A 20,470-nucleotide genomic window follows, 5' to 3' on the forward strand; every position below is an offset into this window, starting at 1 on the left:
TATATTATATCACAATATCACACACTTGCTTACATTTAAATTATGACCTAGAAATATTGCAGAATGTTGAATATAATTTTTATTTTATATGTATATATAAATAATTTAATCAAATATTAATGTTATTTATTTATATTATATTATATTATATTATATTATATTATATTATATTATATTATATTATATTATATTATATTATATTATATTATATTATCTATTTATTTAAACATTCTCAAACCTTTTTTATTATTATTATTATTATTATTATTATTATTATTATTATTATTATTATTATTTTCTAAATGTTCCTTTAAAAAATCCCAGCTTGTCAATACAGTTTCTCACTTTTGGATCACACTATTATTTAGAAAATGGAAAAACAGCCCCTTGCTGATGGTGAGGTGTAGTGCATCTACATTTCTCTTATTTTTTGTTTGCCAGGTAGTGGACATGGACATTCTCTTCAGATGTCAGCCCTCTTCCTTGAAGCATTGTTCTTGTGTTTGGTCTCAAAACTGACAGACCAGATAACAACATGACACTGACACAGCTCAGAAGGCCAGTTAATCCATCTTGGTCCAATTCTTGTTATTCTAAAGCCACTGACTCGGACACTGAAAAACTGCTACTTTCCTCCAACTGCTAAGTAAATGCAGTCTGTTTACATACCTATTTATATACCTAAAGACGCTAGCTGTGTTCTAATCTTAGACTGCGATGGACACGGACTAGCGTCACAGAACAGATTTGTCCTATTGGGTCTCTTAGTTCCTGTGACATAGGCATCCTATACAACTGTATGCTTAAATCCTGTGACATGGGCATCCTATGCAACTGTATACAATTTTGTGGCCACAGATTTACGTAGACTTTCATATGGGTGCAATAGTCAGAAGTCAACCAACAATCAGCCATATTATGTATTTTGGATCATTGTCCTGCTGGAAGATGCAGAGGCAGTCTGCATGGTAATTCATGGAGTCCATAATGTTGTGTGTTCCAAAAGCCCCACACCATCACAGATCCTTCACCATCGCTGTTTTTATACCAAACCCACTTTGGGTGCATGTTCTTTCATGTCTCATTTGAATATAATATTTATCACATATTCATTACAGCACAGCGAAATTCCTTCTATCTCTACTTTGGAGGTTGAGGTCAGAGCACACGGTCAGCCATGATGCAGTGTCCATAGAGCAGTGAGCACGCATTTTATTGCTCAGCAGCCCAACAGAGGCAGTTTAGTGGTGCTGGGGCTTGAACCCCAATCCTCCAATCAACAACTCACATTCTTAATGACTTGAGGTACCGCTTCTCAAGACCATAGAACCATTCTAGGTGTTTTTACATTTACATTTCACCCTTCTCCCAAACACTCTTATCCAGAGCGACTTACATTTTATACAACTGAGCAATTGAGGGTTAAGGGTCTTGCTTAGGGGCCCAGCAGGGTCAGCTTGGTGGACCTGGGATTCAAACTCATAATCTTCCAAGCAGTAATCCAACACTGTAACAACTAAGCTACCAAATCCTCACGTTGTTCTTTGTGTTTTGATGAAAGAAATTTTCTCCTTGCTTTCTTCTGGCCATCCAGATGGAGATGTAGAGACTTGGAGTTGCTGCTTTCTTTGCTAATCTCCATTTGTGATCCTTAGAGAATTTTACCTCATCCTCATCACTACATCGAGATAAAATGCACTCGTGTCCTCTTTCTTTCAGGTTTATTAAATATTTTACATAAATTATTGCCCTAACAATGACTTTTGACTCATTTCATGTTGATGAATGCATCCACCCATTTTAATACACCAGTAAAACAGGAAATCAGAATCAGCTTTATTTGCCAAGTGTGCGCAGACACACAAGGTGCTCTTGGTACATACATACATACATATATACATATCTGCCATGAGAACAGAGAACATTTAAATAGTAAGAATTATAATAATGTGTATAAGTCTGGAACAGAGGATTTATGTGCAGATTTGTGCATTATTTACTCTATATACAGCTGTATAAATAAAGATATATGCTTATGTATTTACATAGTACTAGAGAAAGAGGCAGTAATTCGAGATGGAGAATGAATTACAGAAATGAATTACAGAACACAGGTAATAATTCCTGTGTTAACTGTTTAAGCTGGAGATGGCATGGGGGAAGAAAAACTGTTTTTGTACCTAGATTTTCTAGTGCACAGAGATCTGTAGCATCTTCCTGAAGGGAGAAGTGCAATCAGGATGTGACTGGGGTGAGAGGGGTTTTTGATGATGTTACCTGCCCATTTCCTCACTCTAGAGTTGTACAAGTCCTGAAGGTTGGGCAGGTGTACAACAATGATCCTTTCTGCTGTCCGAACACTCTCAGGGGGGTTTCTCCTGAAGTCTACTATCATCTCAACAGTTTTGAGCATGTTCAGCTCCAGGTTGTTGTGACTGCACAAAACAGTTGAGCTGCTCAACCTCTCGTCTGTATGCAGACACATCTCCATCCTGGATGAGACAGATGACTGTAGTGTCATCTGCGAACTTCAGGAGCTTGACAGAACAGAGAGAGAGAAATCAGGTGAATTCTGGGAATCGAGGTTCAGGTTCCCTAAAATTAAAGTTCTCTCATATTTTCAGTGATATTTCAGTTTTTCGCAACACTTTTAACTACTATGTTTGCTAATAACTCAGTACTAGACATTATTCCAGTCGAAGGTGGAGGAGTGGGAGATACATGACCTCACATCCTCTCTGAACAGGATACTGAATAAGGTGGGAGGTTCAGAGATCAGAGACACTCAGCACTCGGATGTGACCGACTCTCAGGGGAACAGAGCTAATCGCTAATAATTGCTAATCGATCCAAGTGAGGAGAGATGCATCACCAAAAGCACCACTGTTCTCTGGCAGACAGACAGTGTATCTGTAATAGTTCGAAGAGACATCATGGTGGATTTGAGTACGATTCATGTAGAGAGCAACAGAAGGAGGACATCAACATCCCGGGGACGCAAGAATGTCCGAGTGTGTGTTATTACCCAGGTAAGGCATAAAAGTGATCTTTAGATATGTTTATAATAGAAAAATTTCATATTAAGTACAGGTTTCAAATAGTGTCCAGAATGATAAACCTATAACCTACCTAACCTAATTTTCTTGACACTATAGTTTTGGTGTATGATGTATGTATTGTTATTGCATATTTTCTGTTTATTGAATTCTGGGTAAACACATACATTGTTTTTTTGTTTTTTTTTACTTATTTCCCAAATCAGTTTTAATTCCTAATTCCACATTCTGCCCTGCTCACCATCACGAGCGGAAAACCAGCAGTGCTGTGCCATACACGATCTCAGCATGATCGCTGGCACACACGGGATTATGTCATCCTGCAACAAAGCAGCTCTCCATCCTCTTCATCCTCCATCTTTATTTTTCCATTTAATTTCCTGAACTCCTACCCTACAAATTCCGACTTTCAGTACAAAACACAGATAAACAAAATATACTTTTATTTATTGGTTACAAAAATAAATGAGCACAAATGATTAGATAGTAAATTCTAATATACATTTTTAATTGTATATTTTACAGAATTTCATTTTGAAAAACATTTTTTGGTAGTAGTATATTTTTTAAAATGATTTTTTTTTTTATTTTAAGTATCAAGATACCACTGTAGAAAAGTGTATCGTGACATTTTATCACAACATCAATAAGAAATAACCCTTTAAACATTAAGTTTACTTCATGGGTACTTTTAAAATGTACAAAAATAAATTAAGGCTAAAAACAAGAGAGTCAAAACTTTCAAATTTGCCAATTCTGAATATTCAAATCAGTTGCTTCCAGAGATTAGAATTTATGTAAACCCGGGTTTATGTAAATTTTATTTTTATGTCACAGACATGGTACACCTTGTACCATGTATGGTTGTGTGTGTGACTGATAAAATTGAATTTAAATGTTAATTGTTAAAAATATTTAAGATATCACAATGCCAATTATCTCTGAAAAGTGTATTGGGACATCATTTCACATTCTTGATATTATATCCATCAGATCATCCAGCCCTACTGAAATATTTCATCATCTACAATAAAATATACAATATGCTTAGAAAACATCTAGATTCAGCTAACATTCTGCACATGCTTGGATTTCATTCATCCTCCTCATGTATATTTTCCTCCAGGAGACAGCGAGCTCCCCCATGCGTACCTTCAGAACGAGACTGAATCCTGCTTGAGTGATTCTGAAAGTGATTTTGGAGAAATGTGCCACCAGACCAATGTCCATGATGTCCACCATGTCCAGATGGATCCATGCTTCCAGACCTGTGATGGTAGAGAACTCAACCCTGAAGTTTCTCATTCTCAAAGAATGAATGAAGAGCCAGAACCGAGCGAAGACACTTTACGCCCATGCAGGACCGTAGATTCAAGATGGAGTAGCAACCAATGGCCATCCTTACCTCCTCCGTGTTGTAATGGTTTGTGTTAGTCTCAACAAACAATAATAAATCAAAGATATTTAAAACTCATTTCATAAAAATAAAGAACACAATACTGTATTGCAAAGGCTCTTAAGCTATACCCGAGCCACAGGTTAGCTGGAAGGAAACTTTATTTAAGAGTGTCCATATTTACAATACTGTTGAACAATCTTGTTATAGAATGTATTGTGTTGAATATTGCTGATTTTTGTGTTTGATGCTGTTTAGTCAGAAACGCATTGGTGGTGGGAATGGAAGTGGATGTACTAGAAGAGGTGGTTTACGAGGACACGGAAATCGTTCAAACACAAACCATGTGAGTCTATGAAATCATTTTTCAAATCAATTTTATTTGAATTTCCTTAGAAAAACTACACAGAAACTAAACACAAGGTATGTTTTGTAAATCATGTATCTTTCATTTAGGGTTTGACTTTTACAGAGCATTACACGCTTCATTTGTGTATAATCCATTCCAAGCATAGATCTCTGACCTTTGAGAAGGTTTGTCGTTTTTTTTTATCGCCCTCTGCTGTCTGCATGGCGAATTATGATCGCTATTGTAACATCGACTAGCTAAGTCAAGTCTAGTCAAGAAGATTTTATTGTCATTTCAATGATATGTAGCTGATGCAGTACATAGTGAAATGAGACGTTTCTCCAGGAACCTGGTGCTACATAAAACAATATAAAATATAGCTGCAAAACAACACAGAGCTAAGGACAGAAAATAGTTAAAGAAAATAAAAGAGTCCTAGCTACATAAAGCGCAACCTTTTTTGTACCCTTTCTCTTATACCGAGTGACAACCACAAGGTAACTGCAATTGCTTATGTCTTAAGGAGGATAAATAGAAGCTTGGATATGAAAAACAACCACATTCATTGAACTGCAAAACACTGCTTATTAACATAATCATTAAAATAATCTTATTATAGATGGTGAAACAACAAAGGGATGAAACGTGTGAGATTTTTATTAGAATTAATAAATCACATCCATGATGCTGTAATTCTGCTCTACTTTACGCATGTTCATTTCGTAGGTTTGACGGATGCCTGGAGGATCATATGATGGACTCCACCTCATGTTATTGTGACCAGTTGTTTTTCATGTGACTGTATCAAATTGTATTATTATTATTATTATTATTACTTAAATTATTCTACATCATTATATTACTACATAAAGTTATTTTTAATGAAAGGTTTATTAATAAGTTTTTCCATCTGTGTATGTGTACAATGTCTTTAGGATCATGTCTGCTTCCTATTTACTAGCATATTTAGTGGCTATTATTATATTTGAACATCTTAAGCATTGATTAATGTCATATAAGCGTTTCTTATAAAGACTTTGTTCTTCCGTCTTTTCAATAAAATTAACTGAATAAATATGAACGTATACAAGAATTATACTAGATTATTTTGTGGTTGTACAAAAAGGTTGCCATCATTTGGACAGCTTTGACAGCTATATCAAATGCTAGTAATTGCTAACTGTAATTACAGTGTAATATTGGCCATATGGAGTCTTTTCCTGGTTATTTATTGACATATCTGCAGTAAATGCCAATATTTCTGATACTTCTGTCTTGTTTCTATTGATTCTCTTCTTTAACTCTGACCACTGTAACAACATAACAAATATGCGCTAGCTAGCTTTAGTAAATAGCTAGCTAGCTCCATGCCCTTGAGTTTCTTATGACTTTCATCACTTAATCCTTTATTGCTCTGTACTTTGATTGGATTCTGCCTCATTTTGAGTAAAAGTGTCTGCTGAAAAAATAAATATAAATTATGCTAGATTATACTGTGGTTGTACAAGAAGGGTTGGACAGCTTTGACAGTTATATCAAATGCTAGTCATTGCCAGCTGTAATTACAGTGTAATATTAGCCATATGAAGTCTTTTCCTGGTTATTTATTGACATATCTGGGGTAAATGCCAATATTTCTGATGGCTCTGTCTTGTTTCAAGACAATACCAACACAGTAACAACACAACAAATATGTGCTAGCTAGCTTCAGTAAATAGCTAGCTAGCTCAGTGCCCTTGAATTTCTTATGACTTTAATCACTTAATCCATTATTGCTCTGTACTTTGATTGGATTCTGCCCCATTTTTAATACATGTCTGTTGATAAATAAACATAAATGTATGCTAGATTATACTGTGGTTATACAAGAAGGGTTGGACAGCTTTGACAGCTAAATCAAATGCTAGTCATTGCTAGATGTAATTACAGTGTAGAGTCTTTTCCTGGTTATTTACTGAAATATCTGAGGTAAATATCAATATTCCTCATGCTTCTGGCTTGTTCTCAGTGACTCTTTTCCTCGACTTGGACTTTAACCACTTGAAAAGTTAGCTAATGTGATTTGGACAATCAGAAATGACTTAATACGTAACAAAATAATGCTGTGTGACGTCAGGAATCAGTTTTCATAGACGGGGTCAAGAGTCACAGATGCTTAATGTTGTAGCACGTTCTTGAAACAAGTCCTGACTGCTTCAGGTAAATGATGAACAAATAAATGTTAATTTTATTCAGAAAAGGAATGTTACATCATTATTTATTCACCAATCATGTTAACTGTTTTTCTCAAGCAATAAAAATTTCTTGTTTATTAATATATGTGTTAGATGTTTGTGTTTAATTATAATTAATCAGTAATTAGTAATTATCACGTTACATGTTTTAATGTGTTGAGGCAAGTTGTTATGAATTTTTTTTGGGCGGGTTGTTAGGCTTTTTTATGTTGGCATGGAAACGGTCCATACCATTTTTAAAAATGTAGGTGTTTATTAAAAAAGCAATAAATAGAGGATAAAGCTAAATCAGATACTTAGATAAAAACACATATTACACACAATATTGTGACACAATTATTTCAATAAAAGCACTCTATCGATACTGTTAAAAAAAATAATTATTTACAGTGAAAAGCTAGAGTTCGGACCAAGTCCTGCTTGACAGGACGCGGTGGGCGGGGCCATGTGAACGAAGGAAGACGAAGAAGCAGCTTCTATGACTACTCTCTAGCAACCTCGACGTTGGGTTATGGATAAAACCGCCGTTGTTAAAGTCGGGGCGGTGGCTAGTGCGAGTGTGTGTGCCCTTTTCGGAGGAGTCGTTCTCGCACAGTATATTGTGGCCAAGAAGAAAAGAGCTGGCAAGAAAACGAAGATCATCGAAATGGTGAGCTTCCGCGCCTGTATAACGCGCATGCGCAGATGAAATCGGCGAAAATCCCGGCCGAACCCCAAACGCCTTAGTACACACTACATAAGTGAACTACATAGGCTATAAATAAATAGGGGATACGCCATTTTTAGTGCACTTTATGTAATGCATGAATGCTTTTCGGTGCTCGGCCGCAGATCCGCTTTAGAGGTCATGGCCACGAGTATGGTAGCCGGTGCTGTGTTAGCTTAGCTGTTTAAACATTTGGATAGATCTTAGAATATATTTTAATGAGATATTGTCATTAATGTTTTAACATGAATAATAATAACAAAATCATGTTCTTTTTGCATATGATGCAAATCATGTTCTTCTTGCATCTGTTTGATTGGTCACAATAAACATTATACAGATTTTAAAGATTTTTTTCCACTGAACTTTACGTCTCTGAAAAGCATTGAATCAATTATTCTTTATCTGTTTGAATCCCGTGTATAATGTCCAGCAATTTTCTCACCTCACTGCATTATCAAACAGGCATCAAATGACGTCGCGGCTCAATGACGTCAGCGCTCGCACATTACAGGCGCCAATTAAGCGCCAGCTGGCCTCGTGGTGAAGTTTTACGATCAGGACAAAAGTCATGTGGATTGTGTCTCAAAGTACACAACTAATTTACTCATGTGCCAATATCTCTGATAAGACGCCTACTACAGCCAATCAGTGCCAGGGTTTTGCTCTCGCTTTCCAGGGAAATCTGAGGACATTCTACATCTTCACCCCTGATTTGTTGACTGGAAAGCATTTTCTATAATATTGCGACATAGATAAATCAGCGATAATAAACTTGCGTAATTGTGAGTGCAAAGTCCAGTATATCTACCTGCTGATGAAAGCTATGAAATGAATTCCAAATGTTTAAATTTATTTATCTAGGCTTTCTATTTTGAGCCATCAGAAGCTGTTGATTAATTTGCTATAACAGCACTGCTGAAAGTAGTTATTCAAGAAAAATCACAAGTTCTTAGGTATTAGGATGAGTGCATTAATATAAATCTGCGATGTGTTTTACAACCAGAACAATGAACAGCAGGTCAACTACAAACTTATAGAAGCTTATAAAGGACAAAACAATATGACAGATCTGTGACAGATAATATTGCCTGCTTAGTGTGTAGAACAACAGTCCTGTCTGTAGAAAAAGCCATTATTAAGACAGTCGCATGTTGTATTCATGTAATCATGATTGTTGATGACGCAAATAAGAAGAAGGTTAAGCCAGGGTTTAGGAATGTACAGTATGAGATCTCAGATTATGAAGAGCCAGGATTAACTGTTAACCCCGTGTAAGCAGGAGCAGTGTGAAATATCAAACAGCCCGGGGTTTACAATAAATTTAGTGCTTCTGGTTCTTGAGCTTAAAGATCTGTAAAGATTCTTTGAGATCAGAAAATCTGTGTGTTGCTCTATACAGTATATACAAGTGCTTTTTCCCACCCACATTTTATTTTATACACTGCAGATAAGGAAATATTTAAAGAAGCTCCACTAATGTGCTTTGAGAAAATCTCCCATCAGGCCTTTTCAACATTCCCACTGCTTTATCACTATCGCCGTCAGAGATTTCCTGGATCGATGCATAGAGGGCGTCTGATCTGGCCTTGAGAGGTATTGGGACACTGTGAAAGGTGGGAGGTTGAGAGAATGAAAAAAGCATGATAATGAACGGCATGGCTCAGCATCAGCGCTGTGGAATTCTCTCCGAAAACGAGGTCAGCGAGTGCAGGCCGTGTTGGAACGGGATCCCCGGCGAGCGGCTCTTGCATCCTGCTCTTTTCCTGTGCTTGCACAATCCAAGGTTTCGGAGAGATAGCAGAGAGAGGATTGTTCTGAATCCTGTGTGTGTGTTCATGTGTTTTACAGTCAAAAAGTAAAGCATGTTCACGTATGGTACATTCCTCAGGATCGACTTAAATGACGGGTTAAATATACAACTAAAGACATTGAACTCTGACTTTCTGACCTCTGGCTATCAGCACATGCTTCAGCGCAGAGAGAAAGAGTGAGAGAGACAGCTGATGAGCCTCTGTCTGAAAACCTCACTGCTGATTAAGGCAGGATAATGACACTGATGAATACGAGACCTGATATGAGAGGTTTACAGCTCTTTCCTGATGCTGTGTGTTTAAGTAGGTCGCCTTTATGTTCCTGCATTTTAGCTTAAATCAGCGTTTTTCCTGATCTAAGTCCTCAGGCACTTTAACAGCACGCGACAGCAATTTCAGCGACACGCTACCACTAAAACCACACCCCCACAAGCTACATGGCATCACAAACACTGAATTACTGGTTCAGGTGCGGTGGGAAGGAGCACAGAATGTGGAATGTTTTGGGGACAAGGCCAGAAGATTAATTATGTAAGTAAGCAATTAAGTAAGACGGGGCATGTCATTACAGGAAAAGAATCAACAACAGGGTGGTGCCATGAAGATAGACACTATAGATAGATAGACACTGAAATACTTTATTTTAAAAGACAGCATGCCCTGAAGGGTTGTACTTCTCTAATAATTTGACACCTTGGACCCTTTACTTTTTTACAAGTAGAAAAGAAAAACATTCTAGCAGCTTGAAACTACTTCCTTCACCAACATCTCTCTCTCTCTCTCTCTCTCTCTCTCTCTCTCCTCATATTCTAACATCAACAAAGCATTGACATTGGAGACTCCTTCCATAAACGTTAAACAATCATCTCCTCACAGAATATCATCATATCAACAATTTTATATATCTGTTCATTTGGAGCATACAATTACATGTGCAAGTAGTTACTATGGAAACGATTACGCAATAGAGCGAGCACGTTAATATAAACCTGTAAATCGCCTTGCAGCTGGAACAGCTGTTATAGAGAATCATCACCTATTAAAAAGAGATCTATAAATTTAAATCTATAATTTTTATTATAGTACAGTCTATCATTATATATAGTATATAATATATTGTATATAATATTCTTAAAGATTTCTTTCTCGTGTCACCACGGAGCTCTTCACCTCTGGTTTTCTCATTACAAATAAATAAATTAAAATAAAATATCATTTAAAATCCATTTTATGTGTTCATATTTCACATTTCAGTATCAGATTAAAAATTGTAGAATTAAGTTAAATGAAATTACTAAGAAGAAAAATGTTTGTAAATGTTTTTTCATGTAATGATTTTATTGTTCATTGATTAATGTTAGTGCTGAGAAGTAAAAAGCGGATCAAACAAATAAAAAAAAAAAGAGTATGAAGTCCAAAAATGATTTATTTAGATTTATTTACAAACAGATGGCATCCTGATCTGGCTTGTGACACAGGCTACACAAGCTTAATGCTTTTTGCGAATAGATGTGTGCATGTCCAGTGATGCGTCAGAGTTGAGACAAGTTTAACTACATGCAAATATGAAGCGACTCGGTGCAGCGACTTCCAATGGGAATGACGACAGCAGTGCGCACGCGATTCCCGGCAAAGCGCACACCCTGCTACTCCGTCATTTCCTTATGATTGATAAGATGCGCATATATATATATATATTATTTTAGCGGCAAGAAAACTGACTTTGGATGCTGCTAGTTGTGGCATCCAGTGATGACGTTATTACTATGGCCCAGTCGTAGGAACGCCTACTGATAACTGCACAGTACAGCGTAGACTGGTGTATTGCAGAGGATCAATGTCTTTTGACTACTGATCAGAAGGTCATGAGTTCAAACCCCAACACTGCCATGATGCCACTGCTGGACCCCTGAGCAGGTCCCTTCACCCTCAACTGCTCAGTTGTTTAAATGAGTTCTGGAAAAAGGCATCTGAGGCGTCAAATCCCATGAATCTAAACGTAAACATAGCTTAACAGTCGATTTTCAGCCTTCTGTATATCATCATCCAACTGTAAAGCAACCTTCTACCCCATGAACAATAGAGTTTAACAGTAAAGGTGTTGACACGTGACCAGAAAAAGGGTCCAATACTTGATGACTTTGGACCTTAAATGTCTTACAAGCGGATACACAAACACAGGGAGCATTTTTGACCTGATAACAAACCTAATCACAAGAAGAATGTAGGTCGAGAACTACTTTCTACTTTCCTAATCATGCAGACTGATTATCAGGAGCGCTCGGAACTGAGTTGAGTAAGATCTCCAGGAGAAGGTTCTCAAAGAACCCACGCTTATGTCCGCGTTCTTCAGCGTTTGACAAACCGTTTGTTTGTTTGTTTGTTTTTATTTCTTTTAAACTTTGCTCTAGTAGACCTTTTGCACTAAACTGAGGAGGACTCAAATAGCACAAAGAGTTCACGTGCCTCTCCGGAAGTCTGGAATTTTTTCACGCTACTCATTTTCAGACCTGTAAAATTCCAGTTCACATGCTTTCCGTCTTTATTTTATACACTGTTCCTTCAAGTGCTTACTTTTTCTTCTAGTCTTAATAAATGACCATTTTGAAAACATGCAAAAACCTCTTAAATATTACGAGCTAGTTTATAAAAGTGGGAAAATATTCTGTAGGTTAAAAACTAAACCAGTTCACATCTTTCTACACCTTTAGCACACATGGAGTGTGTTCACAAGTTTAAACATGTTCGTAAAAGATATTAATTATCCATCAGAAACTTTTTTTATCTACACTGTATGCTGTGTGTGTGTGTGTGTGTGTGTGAGAGAGAGAAAAAAAGAGTGAGAGCGAAAGAGGGGCCTCTCAGAAAGGGGTGGGGCTTATCTGTAATCTGTGTCTGGGACACGCCCCCTGTGTGGCTGAGCTATATAAGCTCTCATTTGACAGAGGGAATTTTCTTTCCTTGTTTTTCACGAAGCTGCAACAACACAGGAGAGGTAAGCAGGCAGACAGGCAACTCTGTGCTCTAGAAATTGCGTATTTCATTCTCATTTGCATTCGTTAAACAGGCAATACTTACATACAAAGTCATGCATTTGTACCTAACACCACCAGTCATGACTATGTGTTTAGATTAGTAGTATAACGAAAGGAAATATGTTATGGACTCATGTTTGTGAGGTCATGTTCACAGAACATACGTGTATTATGCACAACTTGTGTGTGTTAATTCTATGTTAATTCATGGTGTCTCTTTGCAAAGCAAATGTCGAGGCTAGAAGAGATCCAGGGGCTTTTTAAGTGTGCAGGAGTGTGTTTAAAGTGTTTCTGTTTTTTTATTAGTAATAACAACCATGCAGTAGTAATATTAATGCTTTAAAGTTACAGTGTTATTTATAGTATAAAGTGATATATGCCAAGTCTATAAAATACTTGCATAATGTGGTTCAGTGCTGTGACTGTTTTGACCCAGACGCACAAACACACACACAAACAAACAGGTCAGGCATACCCTGTCATTAACAGGCTTAAAAATATACCTTCTCTCCTTACCGAGGATGTTTGTGGCTATTTTTTCACCGCTGCCCAGAATAGGTGCGTGCGTGGAACGAGGATCAGATTTAAGATTGAAACCAGTACGGAAAAATGACAAATGACATAAAGGAAAGCAACAACAGATGTTTCCCTAGGATCTCTTTAGCCATAGTGTTTTTATTTGTATTCTATATCGTGTCAAATATAGGAAACAATATCTATTTCATTTTTTTACGCATTAATGAAAAAGATGGCATGAATACAAAATAATGTGTAGTAACTTACTACTTTAGCTGTGCTGAAGTTTTCAGCTCTTCAGCATGCTGCTCCTCTGCTCTGTCACCGACTGACTGTCAAATATACACACACGGGTCAAGTGTGTGTGTGTGTGTGTGTGTCTGAGAGAAAGAGATAAGTTTACCTGGCTTCTTTTCCTCCTCCCAGCCTGTTTAAATCCCTCCTCCTTTACATCACATGTCTAAAAATGGTGTTGCTGCACTATTAGAGCAGAGGGGCGGGATGTACAGAAACGGAATAATAAATGATAATAATTAAATTAATAAATAAATGACAATAGAGAATTTGAAAATGGAAAAATGAAAGAATAAACACGTAAAGAACTTGAACTTAACTAAATACAATTATATGTAATATGTATCTAATAAATGTTTTATAAGCCATGTGGAATTAATTAATTAATTAATTAATTAATTAATTATACATTTAAATTTTAAGTACTTCCTATAAAAAGGGAAAGCTCTCATTCAGCGTCATACACAATCACCACACATACAGTATAAAAATAATGACTGTGGATCAGACCTGCTTAATAACGCTGAATATTTCACATTTCCTATGGGTACTGCTACAGCATCACACCTCTGACTGTTTAATCCGTTTCTCCACAGATGCCTGAGTTTGAGAAGAGCACGGTCCACATCAAGGACCCCGAGCGGGTTGAGCAGATCATCTGCGGTCTGATTCAAGGAGGCGCTTCCAAACTACAGGTACAGCGATCAGACACGAGACTCAGATATCCATGAATCGGTTTGTTAGTTCAGACGTGAGCCACCTCATACTGCACCGACGTCTACAACTGTTACTACTCTACTGCTATACTTTTATAACTGTACTATTATTCTATTACTACTATTCTATTCCTGTTGTACAACTGTATTATCACTAACACACTATTATTACTATACTATTACTGCAGTACTTTTACTATCGTATAATTGTGCTATTACTAGCTTACTATTATTACTATACTACTATACTATTATTGCTATACACAACTATTTTTTTTTATTATGACTAGATAGATAGATAGATAGATAGATAGATAGATAGATACTTTATTCATCTCAATGGGAAATTTATAAAAATACTACTGTACTAATACTACCATAGTTTTACTACTATACTACTGTAGTACTACACTATTACTATTGTACTACTGCACTATTACTGCAATACTAATACTACTGTACTATTATTTCATTGCTACTATACTATTAATATTGTACAACTGTACTATTACTACCATACTACTGCTACTATACTTTTACAATTGTACAAGTGTGTTATTACTAGCATACTATTACTACTATACTACTGTAGTACTACACTATAACTGCTGTACTACTGCACTATTACCTCTGTACTGTTACAGCCATACTATTCTGTACTACTGTACTTCTGTAATATCACTTCCATACTATTACTACTATACTACTACCCTACTTTTACTATTGTACAGCTGTGCTATTACTACCATAGTATTACTACTATACTACTGTAGTACTACACTGTTACTACTGTACTATTATTCTATTACTACTATACTATTCCTATTGTACAACTCTACTGTTACTACCATACTATTACTTCTGTACTACTGTACAACTGTACTATTACTACCATAGTATTACTACTATACTACTGTAGTACTATACCATTGTACTACTGCACTATTACTACTACTACTACTGTACTATTATTCTATTACTACTACACTATTCATATTGTACAACTGTACTATTACTACCGTACTACTATAGTATTATTATTGTACTACTGTATTATTACTACTGTCTATTTGTACAATTTCTTTCAAGCAAAATCTTGACCCTAGCCATTTAAAAAAATAATAATAATTAAGGAATAAAATAATTGGTGGTGTGCTGTTATTAAGATATTCCCAGATACAGTGACATGAAACAACCCCAAAGTGATCATCTTCCCATTCGATCACATACCCATGTTTTTTATTCCTTTTTATTTGTACTGCATCAATTTCACAAGGTTTTATGAATTATTATTTATTAAAGAAAGCTCTGACACCGAAGACTCCTTCCATAAGGAGCACTACATTGAAAAAGAGAAATTTTCCAAGGCAGTGTGTCACTAGGGCTAAAACTGAAAAAATCCCTGTCTTGCCTTCAAATATTCCTTTTCAATCGTTCAATTTGCAATCAATATTTCATTAATAGTAAACTACGCTTATAAATATTTTAAACAAAATCCTAAATTGTCACCTTTCTGGGTTTTTTTTTTTTTTCTTGTAGATCATCACAGACTTTGACATGACGTTAAGCAAATTTGCAATCAATGGAAAACGCCTCCCGACCTGCCACAGTAAGTCAAACCTGCAACACTTTCACAGGACTCTTAATGAGGAACAAACGGCGTTAAATTCAGGATAACACCTGAGCTTCGAAGCGCTGATCAGCCTCTTTCATTTTCCGCAGATATAATCGACAACTGCAACCTGATCACAGAAGAGTGTAGGCAGAAGGTGAGCATTCGAGCATGTCCAAACATACGATTTTATATTCTTACAATGTGTTTATCCTGAAACCTTTTTCTTTCCCCAGCTGTTTAAACTGAAGGACACGTACTATCCTATTGAGATCGACCCACATCTGACGATGGAGGAGAAATACCCGTTTATGGTGGAATGGTGAGTGGACCACATGTTAAACCTCACTCACATAGGCTTTTATATTAGCTTTTATATTTATAATTATATTTATATTCCTTTGTGCATTTAGGTATTTTAAATCTCACACATTACTGGTAGAGCAGCGGCTGAAGAAGGACAAACTCCCTAAGGTGGTGGGAGATTCAGACGTCTGTTTACGGTACGATCATCACCATCATCATCATCATTATGTCAAGCTACTTCTTAAAGCTTGAATTAAACTTTCAATATAGATATTAGTGCAGAGACAGGGTGTGTAATTTACATATCAAACCTTTTTTTTTTAACATATATTTATTTGTATAGAATAAATAACCATGTGTTATTGCAGAGAGAATAAGTAAAAAATTATTTTTTATGAAATAAGATGACAGTTTTTTTACATTCTTGCATACTGAACATTATTGTAAGGATTTACATATTAATAGATGATGTATCCGATTTCCAGAGAAATAGAACGAAACAAAAGCTCTTCATTAGAAATGAGGAAAAGCGTTTACTCCTACAGCTTTAGAAGCAATTTTCTTCTCAAAAATTGTTTTTTCTAGAAATTCTAAAGCTTCTGTTGCTTCATTATTACTTACTCTTTCCACAAAAGTACAGCGTGTGTGGATTCTTCATCAGACGTACACATTTATTAACTTTTTAACTTAGATGGGTCTCGTGTTAAATAATTGCCTGATGTTTACACTCTGTGTGTGTGTGTGTGTCACAGGGAGGGATATGAGCACTTCTTCGACCGGCTACAACAGCACAACGTTCCAGTGTTCATCTTCTCTGCAGGGCTGGGAGATGTGCTGGAAGAGATCATCAGACAGGCTGGAGTTTATCACCCTAACGTCAAAGTCGTCTCCAACTTCATGGACTTCGATGAGAATGTGAGAATAAACGTATTATATACCGATACATTAGATGAGGCTGTAGGATTTTTGTGTTCGATAACAAACTCGTATAGCTATGTCTGTGGCATTTACTACATATTTACTAAGCCACTCACCATGATTAGAACCTCGGCACAACCTCCTTGACTGAAAACCGTAGCAATTAATTTTTTCATAAGATGCTTTTATCCATGTATTATTAGTTTAAGGCTTTCTGAAGGATCCACAAGCTTTTAAGCTAAACCATAGTTATAGTGAACACTAGCTTCCAATTCACTATACACAGATCAGGTATAACATTATGACCACCTGCCTAATATCGTGTTGGTCCCCCTTTTGCTGCCAAAACAGCCCTGACCCGTCCTGCACTGTGTATTCTGACAGAATCAGAACCAGCATTAACTTCTTCAGCAATTTGAGCAACAGAAGCTCGTCATTTGGATCGGATCACATGGGCCAGCCTTTGCATATGTTTGGAGCACTTTTGATAGATACTGATACTATATATATGTAATGTGTATATAATGTTTAAATTATAGTATAAAGTTATTATTTAGCTATGAAGTTATTATTAACTAGTTATTACTATCAAACTTCGACTAAAAACCAAATGGTTTAAAAAAGAAACAGAATATATTGTAGGAAGAGTAAAATGATTTTATCGACGAAAGAAGATTCTGCAGGTTTAACAAATCCGAGCTGAAATTTCTTTTAAAAGCTGAACACGAAGGGGCGTTGTCATCCTTTAGGGCGTGCTGAAAGGCTTCAAAGGCGAGCTGATCCACGTGTACAACAAGCATGACGGCGCGCTGAGGAACACCGACTACTTCAAACAGCTGAAGGACAACAGCAACATCATCCTTCTGGGAGACTCCCTCGGTGACCTCAACATGGCCGACGGCGTCCCCAACGTTGAGAACCTCCTGAAGATCGGCTTCCTCAACGATAAGGTCTGCTTCCTCTGAAGAGCGATGCGCATGGAGAGCGTTTTCTCTCCAGTGTCGTGATACTAACGTATCCTTTCTTTTCGTTGCAGGTGGAGGAGCGCTTGGAGAAATACTTGGACTCTTACGATATAGTTCTAGTGAAGGATGAAACCCTTGAAGTGCCCAATTCCATTTTACAAAAGATCTTATAACTGTAAAGAGACTCTCGGTATAGGATTACTAGTCACTGGGCTAAGACATGCACGCACAAAGCCATACAAACCCCTCACCACGATCTGTTAACATCACTTCCCATCCTAGACCTTGTCCGTATGTGTGTCTGTTTGGGATTTTGTCCCGCACTTTGTATTTTTTAAGGAAAAAACAAACCAACTTCTGTGGAGAAAGTCTCTATCTTAGCGTATTTGTTTAACGTGTACATGAGTAGACTTGTTAATGTATTATTTTTGATATTGTATCATTTGACTTCATGCGCAATAATATTAACAGATGGGATGGAAGATAAGACTGGTCTTTAACTTTAGACTGTAAACGCTAGCTTTTTTTATAGTTATGCAGGCAGTAACTGCAGTGTACTACAGTAATACTTGTACAGGTGTAACACTATCTGTGAATTTTAGTGTTCCAAAAATCCATCCATCTATCCATTTTCGGTACCACATATACTAGACAGGGTCACATGGAGCATAGTGTCTGTCCCAGGGGACTTGGGAGAACACCCTGGACAGCGTACCAAGCCATCACAGACACTATAGAGATGCCGATCTGCCTACAATGCAGTCTTTGGACTTGGGAGGAAACCCCAGAGAGAACATGAAAACTGCACACATATAAGAAGGAGGCTGGAATCAAACTCCCAGCCCTGGAGGCGTGACGCAAACCTGCTAAACAATTATCCACCTTGCCTCCTGTGCTCCAAATATTTGTCTGTATAGTGGGCATGGCCTGGAAACACCTTCAGCATGGCATGTGGAAACCAGTTTCTCTTTCCAGTTCATAACTCATCTCAGTTAGAGTTGTGTACAGAATTGTTCTTTATGCATGTTAATGAACATGGGCTTTCATTTTTGTTTTTTTGTTGTTGTTTTTTTTGCATGCTTCATATCTAACCCTACTTTTACGGTTCTGCAAGATCCCAGTCACAATGCACCGGATGCCCTGTGACCCTTTCTGGATAGATCCTCATTATTATCTGTTTTTCTATCCATTTAGAACACTTAGATCAGTTCATTCTGAGTCATATTTGCTTAATTCCCTATTACACACCATAACAGGATGTTTACATAATAATTGCATGGTACCTAGACAAACTGTATCTATGTATTACACAACAAAATGACTGTAGTACATTGTAGTTTCTTCCTGGATTGCTTTTCATATGTGTTATATATATATATATATATATATATATATATATATATATATATATATATATATATATATATATATATATATATATACATGTATATACGTATATATATGCACATGGATATTAAGTCCATGGTCTTCATCCCACAGCAATACAATATATAGATAGACAAACATATAACATGAATGTATTGCGTATTTTTATGACCTTTAATGTGTTAAGCTACAGGTGCATTGGAATTTGGGTCTGCTTTGTTATGAGTTTCACTACCTCTAGAAAGGACAGTTCATGTAAATCTGCTAACATTCGAACGAAAGCATCAGAAAGCCGAGCTTTCGTTCGGTATCAGTATTTTTAGGTGGACCGGTTCCTCATACGAGCGCTGGTGAGGTGGAATCCATTTGACTTGCATTAATGTTGTCATTAGTAAGGCTGTGTCCTTTTAAGTTCTCACGACCCGTCTTGTACGTGCTGCTAATTTGCATGTTGCCTTTCTTTGTTGTCAAAATGAAACGGAAGAGAAGAGCTGATTTGTCAATAAATGTTGGCAATAATGACAACCACTTTTTATTAAAGGTTTGGAGGGCTAAAGGTTTTTAAATATGGCCTGAGTTATTTCTGTGCTTTTTATATATCCATATGTTTTTATATTCTGGGTTTTTATTATTTACCGTGACTTGCAGGTAAATATGTACAGCTATCTAGGACCTAAAGAACTGAAATCATTTGTATACAAACAAAATCCGAAAAAATTTTTACTCGCTTAATGGTAATGTGTGTAGCTTAATTATTTTTTTTTTTTTTAGTAAACACAATTGGTCATTTAAAATGAATAATTCTTTTATTGTTTATTCCATTAACAGCTTATTCACAACATCAAGATAATCAGGCACACAGTTTGAATAGTTTAAACACATTTTAAATAAGGGAAGCCACTAATTCAGATTTGCCACCATAGGGGCAAACCAACAGTCTTTTGTCCTTCCTTATTAGCTTGTAATGAGCCTGAACACAGGCCCTGGTGCTTTCCACGCTTCCTCACCACACCCACGTAAAGACGACGGCTCATTTCTTTCAGAGGATGTAGGTCTCAAACGTGTTTTCATAAATAATTGCTTATTAGGCAAGTTAGATTTACAGAAAGTTCACGCATACAAACACACGTACACACACACACACTCGCTCGTACACAGCCGCAACGT

The 20,470-nt window shown here is 36.6% G+C and overlaps 2 protein-coding genes across 3 annotated transcripts; both read left to right on the plus strand.

The window, feature by feature from the left end:
* Positions 1–2,758: 2,758 nt before the first annotated feature.
* Positions 2,759–5,770, plus strand: LOC131370999 (uncharacterized). Its single transcript, XM_058418686.1, has 4 exons — positions 2,759–3,029; positions 4,183–4,479; positions 4,711–4,798; positions 5,528–5,770. The coding sequence occupies exons 1-4, from the start codon at positions 2,864–2,866 to the stop codon at positions 5,598–5,600; spliced, it is 624 nt and encodes a 207-aa protein (XP_058274669.1). The 5' UTR covers positions 2,759–2,863; the 3' UTR covers positions 5,601–5,770.
* A 1,698-nt stretch (positions 5,771–7,468) lies between these two features.
* nt5c3a (5'-nucleotidase, cytosolic IIIA) lies at positions 7,469–19,863 on the plus strand. 2 transcript variants are annotated; one of them, XM_058418685.1, is made up of 9 exons: positions 7,469–7,684; positions 13,997–14,095; positions 15,656–15,725; positions 15,839–15,885; positions 15,965–16,050; positions 16,142–16,231; positions 16,787–16,949; positions 17,702–17,902; positions 17,989–19,863. In XM_058418685.1, exons 1-9 carry the CDS (start codon positions 7,547–7,549, stop codon positions 18,088–18,090), a joined length of 996 nt encoding a protein of 331 aa, XP_058274668.1. In that variant the 5' UTR covers positions 7,469–7,546; the 3' UTR covers positions 18,091–19,863. The 2 variants fall into 2 exon arrangements, with proteins under 2 accessions (XP_058274668.1, XP_058274667.1); XM_058418684.1 differs by lacking the exon at positions 7,469–7,684 and adding an exon at positions 12,499–12,550.
* Positions 19,864–20,470: the final 607 nt, after the last annotated feature.

Source organism: Hemibagrus wyckioides, linkage group LG20 (genome assembly GCF_019097595.1).
Source record: "Hemibagrus wyckioides isolate EC202008001 linkage group LG20, SWU_Hwy_1.0, whole genome shotgun sequence".
Classification (NCBI taxonomy): domain Eukaryota; kingdom Metazoa; phylum Chordata; class Actinopteri; order Siluriformes; family Bagridae; genus Hemibagrus; species Hemibagrus wyckioides.